Below are 9,239 nucleotides of genomic sequence, written 5' to 3' on the forward strand. Positions count from 1 at the left end.
TATTGACTTTCAATTTTAATTTCATGATTGAAATAAAAGATTGATCAAGATGGTACTCAATATGTTGATTCTATGGAATTTTTATTGAGATTTATTATGTGGTCTTACAGTGGTAAATTTTTGTAAATGTTTTATATGTGTTGAAAAACATTTTGCTATGTGGTTGCTGCAGGTAATATAATCAAACTTGTTAAATTTATTGTTTAAACTTTTATAACATTATTAATTTTCTTCTCTCCATGTCTATCAGTTTCTGGGAGAACGGTGTTTGAAAAAACAAACCTCCCACCATGATTGCAAATATGTCAGTTTTACCTTATAATTCTCAGTCTTTGTGTTCTATATCTCAGTGCTGTGTGTCTAGGTGCGTAAAGTGCATCACTGTAATCTTTCCCGTGAGATTTTCTTTTTGATAACTATAAGCTGTCCTTCTTTTACCTTATAAATACATTCGATATTAATTGCTGCTAGACCAGGTTTCTTTTGTTTAATATTTGCTTGGTTTGACTTTCCCACTCCTTTTATTTTCAACCTCTTAGCTCGCTGTAAGGTTGGTTTAAAAAATCAAAAGGGCTCAGACAAAGTGGGCTGACCAAGCAGAGCAATTACCCATGATTGGTGCTGATCAAATTATACCTTTGCCCCGGTAGAAAGCCAGAGCCATCAGGATATGGGTCTGCATTTGGAGGCCAGCTGCCCAGAGAACACTGTCTCTCTCTCTGGGTCCTTGAATATCTCCAACTGGAATCAGGATTTTGTTGGTAGAAGGTAGGTCACTTTATTTCTGTAATTTGTGCTTATGAGCAAAAGAGTTATTTTCCTACCAGAAGTTTTAAAAAATGACACTATTTATGCATAGAGAGAGAGAGAGAGAGAGAGAGAGAGGGAACTATACATTGGGATATCCTTTTGAGTTTTTTTTTTTTTTTTTTTTTTTACAATTCAGTAGCATTTAATACGTTCACAGCGTTGTGCAACCATCAACATTCTCTAGTTCCAGAACATTTTCATCATCCCAAAAGGAAACCCACACCCATTAGCAGTCACTCCCTATTCCCCCCAGCCCCTGGCAACCAATAATCTACTTTCTGTTCCTGTGAATTTGCCTATTCTGGACATTTCACTTAGATGCAATCATACAATGTGTGGTCTTTGTGTTTGGCTTTCGCTCAGCACAATGTTTCTAAAGTTCATCCATGTTGTAGCAGGTATTTAGTACTTAATTCATCTTTATGGCCAAATAATATTCCATTGTGTTGATAGTCCGCATTTTGTGTATCCATTCAGCTGTTTATGAGCACTTGGGCTGTTTTCACATTTTGGTGATTGTGAACAGAAGCACATGTACCTTTACATCTGCATCTTGTTGTCATCTGTGGGCCCCTCTGAGGGCAGCTCTCTGCGAATGTTGGGCTGTGAGCAGGTCTTCCGGCATCTACCACACCTCCCAACCCACCCCAGCCCAGGGGACCTTTGTGTGGTCTGGGGGGGCTTGGACTCATCAGTCACCACCTCAAACAGAGAGGATCCACTGGAGTTATTTTGTTTCCTCTCAGGGGCTAGGCATTTACAACTCAGACACCAGAATCTGCTCCTTTGTCTCTGTTTTCTGCTAATACATCCGTAAGGCAGAGAACAAGACTGGTCTGGTTGCTGCCACGATGAGAGGCTGGACGAGCCAGGGACGACGGAAGACACTAGAAGATGGGGGACATGAGGGAACAAAGGTGACAGTTCGAAAATATGAGCCTACATACTTTCATTTTTACTTATTCTCTTGATGACAACTTGTACACATGATTGGAGGGTGGGACAACGTGGGACATGGAAGCCACGGCCCAGGAAAATGCGGAGGGGAGATCGGGAGGGGCCCTCTTCCCCCTCCTCAGGGCCAGTCTGCCCAGGCCCTGATACGAAGCAGGAAGGGGGGAGGCAGTGTGTGTATGTGGAGCAGGGGGGAAATCCTGCTTAGACAAGCAGACCCAGGTGGTCCTTCTTTACCAAGGGAGATGGGCAAATTGTGATCGCCAGTTCTGGAAAAGGTAGCCAGTGGGCCTTGGCAGGGGAAATCTCTCCCCAAATCCACAAAAATCCACATGGAGGGAATCCTCCATAAGCCTGTGGATCAATGAACAAACTACATCAAGGTAGGATTTTAATGGCCTGGGATCCTTTGATCCATCGAGTCCTCTAGTTACAGAAAAGAAACCCTCCGCTCTCCTCTCTGACCCACCCTGCCCTTTGCTAGAGTCTAAATCGGCTGTTCCAGTGAACACAAGCAGCCCCACACAACTCATCGCATTTGGGATTCAGCATTTACTGAGATGTCCTGGATGAGCTGCTCTCAGATTCCCAGATTTCACTTCTTTTTTTTTTTTTTCACACACACACACACACACACTGTATTTTATTTTTACAAGAGATAAATAGACTGACATCAAGCATTGTACATGGATGACCACAACAAAAGCAACAATGATTGCAATTACCAAACACGAAACACACTCATACTATGTCATAATATTGACATTCAGTCCAGTAATCCTCCACTGTAGCAGCTCCTTTACTTTGCAGTGAAAATTGATTTGTATATTCTTTGCCTCTGAGTCCTTGTAGGATTTTTTTTTTAATTCAAACAGAAAGTCACAAAAATTATACTTATCCTCATCAGTTCACTCAGTCCCATGTAATTAATTTTTTTTTTCATCTTGATCTTTTGTTAGCACTTTTATGAGTTCATCAGTTTTTCATTAGAGTTCTGAAAATGCTTATTCATTCAGTTCAGCAGTACAGTCAGTTACCAGAAACCTGTACTTGTCAGAGTCTTTTCCATGAATTTCTTGAAGATGAAACCCTTTTATAGGAACATATTTGCAAAAGCATCAGAGTACACCCAGAACTGTCTGTAAATGACAAAAGACTTAAAAATGACCACGGTTAAAGATTTGATGAAAGTTCATAATAATGTAGTTGACAAGAAAATTAGTTATTTCTGAGATATACATTTTAAATAACTAGGATTATGACTTATAACATTATACCAGAAGATATAAGATTTTTAGAAATTTCATGTAATGTCTGAAACATTTATGTTAACATATTTCCATACAAATAACCCAATAAAAGTTTAGTATTAGTTGTTTTGTTCGTTTGTTTTTTTATACTGCAGGTTCTTATTAGTCATCAATTTTACACACATCAGTGTATACATGTCAATCCCAATCGCCCAATTCAGCACACCACCATCCCCACCCCACTGCAGTTTTCCCCCCTTGGTGTCCATATGTTTGTTCTCTACATCTGTGTCTCAACTTCTGCCCTGCAAACCGGCTCATCTGTACCATTTCTCTAGGTTCCACATACATGCGTTAATATACGATATTTGTTTTTCTCTTTCTGACTTACTTCACTCTGTATGACAGTCTCTAGATCCATCCACGTCTCAACAAATGACTCAATTTCGTTCCTTTTTATGGCTGAGTAATATTCCATTGTATATATGTACCACTACTTCTTTATCCATTCGTCTGTTGATGGGCATTTAGGTTGCTTCCATGACCTGGCTAATGTAAATAGTGCTGCAATGAACATTCGGGTTCTTGTGTCTTTTTGAATTATGGTTTTCTCTGAGTATATGCCCAGTAGTGGGATTGCTGGGTCATATGGTAATTCTATTTTTAGTTTTTTAAGGAACCTCCATATTGTTCTCCATAGTGGCTGTATCAATTTACATTCCCACCAACAGTGCAAGAGGGTTCCCTTTTCTCCACACCCTCTCCAGCATTTGTCGTTTGTAGATTTTCTGATGATGCCCATTCTAACTGGTGTGAGGTGATACCTCATTGTAGTTTTGATTTGCATTTCTCTAATAATTAGTGATGTTGAGCATCTTTTCATGTGCTACGTGGCCATCTGTAGGTCTTCTTTGGAGAAATGTCTATTTAGGTCTTCTGCCCATTTTTGGATTGGGGTGTTTTTTTCTTTAATATTGAGCTGAATGAGCTGTTTATATATTTTGGAGATTAATCCTTTGTCCGTTGATTCGTTTGCAAATATTTTCTCCCATTCTGAGGGTTGTCTTTTCGTCTTGTTTATGGTTTCCTTTGCTGTGCAAAAGCTTTGAAGTTTCATTAGGTCCCATTTGTTTATTTTTGTTTTTATTTCCATTACTCTAGGAGGTGGATCAAAAAAGATTTTGCTGTGATTTATGTCAAAGAGTGTTCTTCCTATGTTTTCCTCTAAGAGTTTTATAGTGTCCACTCTTACAGTTAGGTCTCTAATCCATTTTGAGTTTATTTTTGTGTATGGTGTTAGGGAGTATTCTAATTTCATTCTTTTACATGTAGCTGTCCAGTTTTCCCAGAACCACTTACTGAAGAGACTGTCTTTTCTCCATTGTATATCTTTGCCTCCTTTGTCATAGATTAGTTGACCATAGGTGCGTGGGTTTATCTCTGGGCTTTCTATCTTGTTCCATTGATCTATGTTTCTGTTTTTGTGCCAGTACCATGTTGTCATGATTACTGTAGCTTTGGCCTTTTTTTTTTTTCCTTTAAAGCATAAAGGTGAAAAGGATGACATTTTATATCAGAAAGCAACATTTTTTCCCTGGTAAAATTCTCATTTATTTATGCATTTAAAGTACAAGCATTGCATGCATATCATTTTTAGATTTCTTCACTGGGGCCATGTATTTCTGTTATTAAATGAATTAAAACCTTTTTACTCTTTTTTTTTTTTTTGAAGATATATTCTCTTTATTATAGTTACTCATCACTATCATATGTGCCTTCTGGGTCACTTTGGTAGTTCATGTTACATTTTTCCACTTGTAAATTATTTTTATCATTTTACATGATGGGGAAGAAAATACACAGATGTGTATCCATTCAGAAAAATAATTCATAATGCACAGATTATAAGAGCAGACAGAATTGAAATTAAAATTCCTTATAGAATACAGATACAGATTTCCTTTTTTTTTTATTGGAGTATAATTGCTTTACAATGGTGTGTTAGTTTCTGCTTTATAACAAAGTGAATCAGTTATACATATACATATGTCCCCATATCTATTCCCTCTTGCATCTCCCTCCCTCCCACCCTCCCTATCCCACCCCTCTAGGTGGTCACAAAGCTCTGAGCTGATCTCCCTGTGCTATGCAGCTGCTGCCCACTAGCTATCTATTTTATGTTTGGTAGTGTATATATGTCCATGCCACTCTCTCACCTTGTCCCAGCCCCCCCTTCCCCCTCCCCATATCCTCAAGTCCATTCTCTAGTAGGTCTGCATCTTTATTCCCATCTTGCCCCTAGGTTCTTCATGACCATTTTTTTTTTTTTTTAGATTCCATATATATGTGTTAGCATACGGTAGTTGTTTTTCTCTTTCTGACTTACTTCACTCAGTATGACAGTCTCTAGGTCCATCCACCTCACTACAAATAACTCAATTTCATTCCTTTTTATGGCTGAGTAATATTCCATTGTATATATGTGCCACATCTTCTTTATCCATTCATCTGTTGATGGACACTTTGGTTGCTTCCATGTCCTGGCTATTGTAAATAGAGCTGCAATGAACATTTTGGTACATGACTCGTTTTGAATTATGGTTTTCTCAGGGTATATGCCCAGTAGTGGGATTGCTGGGTCGTATGGTAGTTCTATTTTTAGTTTTTTAAGGAACCTCCATACAGTACTCCATAATGGCTGTATCAATTTACATTCTCACCAACATTGCAAGAGGGTTCCCTTTTCTCCACACCCTCTCCAGCATTTATTGCTTGTAGATTTTTTGATGATGGCCATTCTGACCGGTGTGAGATGATATCTCATTGTAGTTTTGATTTGCATTTCTCTAATGATTAACGATGTTGAGCATTCTTTCCTGTGTCTGTTGGCAATCTGTATATCTTCTTTGGAGAAATGTCTATTTAGGTCTTCTGCCCATTTTTGGATTGGGTTGTTTGTTTTTTTAATGTTGAGCTGCATGAGCTGCTTGTAAATTTTGGAGATTAATCCTTTGTCAGTTGCCTCATTTGCAAATATTTTCTCGTATTCTGAGTGAACGCTATATTTCTAATAATTTGTCTATCAATGAAAAGTAATGATTAGATTTTAATTAGAATGTTTCAAGTATTTACACATTAAGGATAATGCTTGTTAAGGATGTGTACATTTGTGTTCTGTACTTTTTTCCTGCTTTTGTTTACATAGGCACTCTTTCTATAATGGTAGATTTTTATCTGTGTTCCCTTATTTTATTATAATGTGATTTGCTTGTCCTTTTCTCTCTTTTCTCTTATGCTTATGTTTTTACACTTTTAGTGGTCTACAAATTGCATTTTGGTTTCAGTCATCATTTCTATTGGGTGTTATGTTTTCTTTTGTAATTGTTTCAGCTTATATCATTGTTTTCCTTTCACTAATTTATCTTTTGGGTTAAGCCATCCAATTTCTTGAGTTGAGTGCTTAACTCCTTTATTTTCAAGCTTGCTTAATGTCCTTACACTTCAGTTAGATAGTCCTCTTTTTCTGTCTTATGATTTGCCCTAATTTTTTATTTTTACATTTCAGCTTTATTGCTGTAAAATTGACTTAGAAAATTGTAAAATATTCAGTGAACTTTGTAGTGATTTGATATATATTGTGAAAGGATTCCCCCCATCTAGTTAATTAAAACAGTTACTTCATAGATTTACTTTTTTTGGTAAGAACATTTAAATCCTACCCTTCTAGAAAATTTCAACTATATATCACAGTGTTATCAACTATAATCACCATGGTTAACATTAGCTCCTGAGACTTTCTTCACTGTGTACCCTTTTACCCTCCTTTCCCTGCCCTCCCCTGCAACCACTTTTCTACTGTGGTTCTGTAAGTTTTACTTTTTTTTTTTTTTTTAAGATTCCACATATAAGTGATGCCATGCCATATTTGTCTTTCTCTGTCTTATTTCACTGGGCATAGTACCCTCCAAGACCATCCATGTTGTTGCAAAGGGCAAAATTTCATTGTTTTTATGGCTGAGTATTATTCCATTGTATATATATACCACATCTTCTGTAACCATTCAAGCATCGCTGGACATGTTCGTTGTTTCCATATATTATCCATTGTGAATAATACCTCAGAGAATGAGGGAGGACAGATATCTCCTTGATATTCTGTTTTTATTTCCTTTGGATATATACCCAGAAGTGAGACTGCAGCATCATATGTTGCTTATATTTAAAATTTTTGAGGAACTGCCATACTGTTTTCCATAGTATGCACCATAGCTGCACCAGTTTACATGCCTACCAAAAGAGTGTACTTTTTGCCCTTAAATTCAAACTTTGAAATTAAGATTGCTATACAATTTTCTTTAACTTGATGTTAAATCACTTTGTTTTGTCATCCACTTATTTTCAATATTTTGTACTTTCTGTAGGTTTGGCTTGGAAACTTCCATGAAGAGACTTTCTGCTACAGTGAGGTGAGAAGCCACCCATGCACTCAAGCCTGGGAAACTGGAGAGGCCTCAGGCACTTATATCCCTAACAGAGGAAACTCACAGAGCTGCAGGCTGAGGCAGGACTTGGCTCAGAGAGCCCTCTCCTCTATGAAATACTCTATTACCTTTGGCTCCAAAATGCTGACAAGAGCGGAGTCCTTCTGGTGGATTGACAAGCCTGGAGAAGATACCACCTCGTTTGTTTAAAAGTTCAAGTCTGAGTTCCTGCCTCTCAGATATATCTAAACTTCTTTAAAAATAAAGAAAGTATAGGGAAGGGGTTACTCCCCAGCATTCTCAGGTATCCAAAGCATACCTAAGAAGCTGGGAGTCCGTTGCTTATTCTATTGCCGCCATGCAGTCTAAGCACTTTGGTAGCCAGAACCCAAGTTGGAAGATTATGATCTTCCACCCAACCGTGGAAGAATTTGAAGATTTCAACAAATATATTGTTTACATGGCGTCGCAAGGTGCACACTGAGCTGGCCTAGCCAAGGTAATTCGACCGAAAGGATGGAAAGCCGGACAGACGTACAATGATGTCGATGACATCTTAATAGCCACTCCCCTCCAGCAGGTGACTTCTGGGCAGGCAGGTGTGTTTACTCAATACCACAAAAAGAAAAAAGCCATGACCGTGGGTGAATACCACCACTTAGCAAAGAGTGAAAAATATCGGACTCCAGCACACTTTGATTTTAAGGACCTGGAGCGAAAATATTGGAAAACACGCCTCTATGATTCACCAGTATATGGTGCGGACGTCAGTGGCTCCTTATTCGATCAAAACACGGAGCAGTGGAACCTTGGACACCTGGGAACCATTCAGGACCTGCTGGAGCAGGAGTGCGGAGTGGTCATCGAAGGCGTCAACACCCCGTACCTGTACTTCGGCATGTGGAAGACCGCCTTCGCCTGGCACACGGAGGACATGGACCTTTACAGCATCAACTACCTGCACTTCGGGGAGCCCAAGACGTGGTACGCGGTGCCCCTGGAGCACGGCCGGCGCCTGGAACGCCTGGCCAGGGAGCTTTTCCCGGGCAGCGTGCGGGGCTGTGAGGCCTTCCTGCGGCACAAGGTGGCTCTCATCTCGCCCACGGTCCTCAAGGACAACGGCATCCCCTTCGATCGGGTCACTCAGGAGGCTGGAGAGTTCATGGTGACCTTTCCCTATGGCTACCACTCTGGCTTCAACCATGGCTTCAACTGCGCGGAAGCCATCAATTTCGCCTCCCCGCGCTGGACCGATTATGGCAAAGTGGCCTGGGAATAGGGCTCTGCATGACTTTTGGAAAAATCTGGGTCAGAATAAGGGAGATTTCAGGTGAGCACCCTTAGGAGATTAAAAGTCGGTGGCTGGGTGGGGGCTCTAAAGGGGACCTATAATTACCAGCTGGGAAGGGAGTTGGAGGGTAGAATAGTAGCATTAAGACCAGAGATTTATAAGGTACTGAAACTGTGTGTGTGTGTTTGTGTGTGTGTGTGTGTGTGTGTGTGTGTGTGTTGCCTCCTGTTTTCCTGAAGCAATATGGAATGAAGACATTGTTTTCTTGGAGCAGGCTTGGAGATGGAAGAATAAGATGAGTGTGGCCATGAAGAGGTGAGGAAGATGAGCTTTGTCTCTGGCATGCACTGCAGAGAAGAAAGGAGACTTGGGGAGGTCTGCATTGTCACCAGACTGTGAGGCCACCTTCCCTGGCCTCTCTCCAGAGCTGCAGAAGCTTTCCTTCCTCATCAT

General features: G+C 39.8%; 1 protein-coding gene across 1 annotated transcript; it reads left to right on the forward strand.

Moving 5' to 3' along the window:
- Positions 1 to 7,850: 7,850 nt before the first annotated feature.
- LOC103017228 (lysine-specific demethylase 4D-like) lies at positions 7,851 to 8,774 on the forward strand. The gene is given in 1 exon segment (XM_057553286.1): positions 7,851 to 8,774. A coding segment is annotated over 1 exon segment (921 nt). The 5' UTR covers positions 7,851 to 7,853.
- The last annotated feature ends 465 nt before the right edge of the window (positions 8,775 to 9,239 follow it).

Source organism: Balaenoptera acutorostrata, chromosome 9 (genome assembly GCF_949987535.1).
Source record: "Balaenoptera acutorostrata chromosome 9, mBalAcu1.1, whole genome shotgun sequence".
Classification (NCBI taxonomy): Eukaryota; Metazoa; Chordata; class Mammalia; order Artiodactyla; family Balaenopteridae; genus Balaenoptera; species Balaenoptera acutorostrata.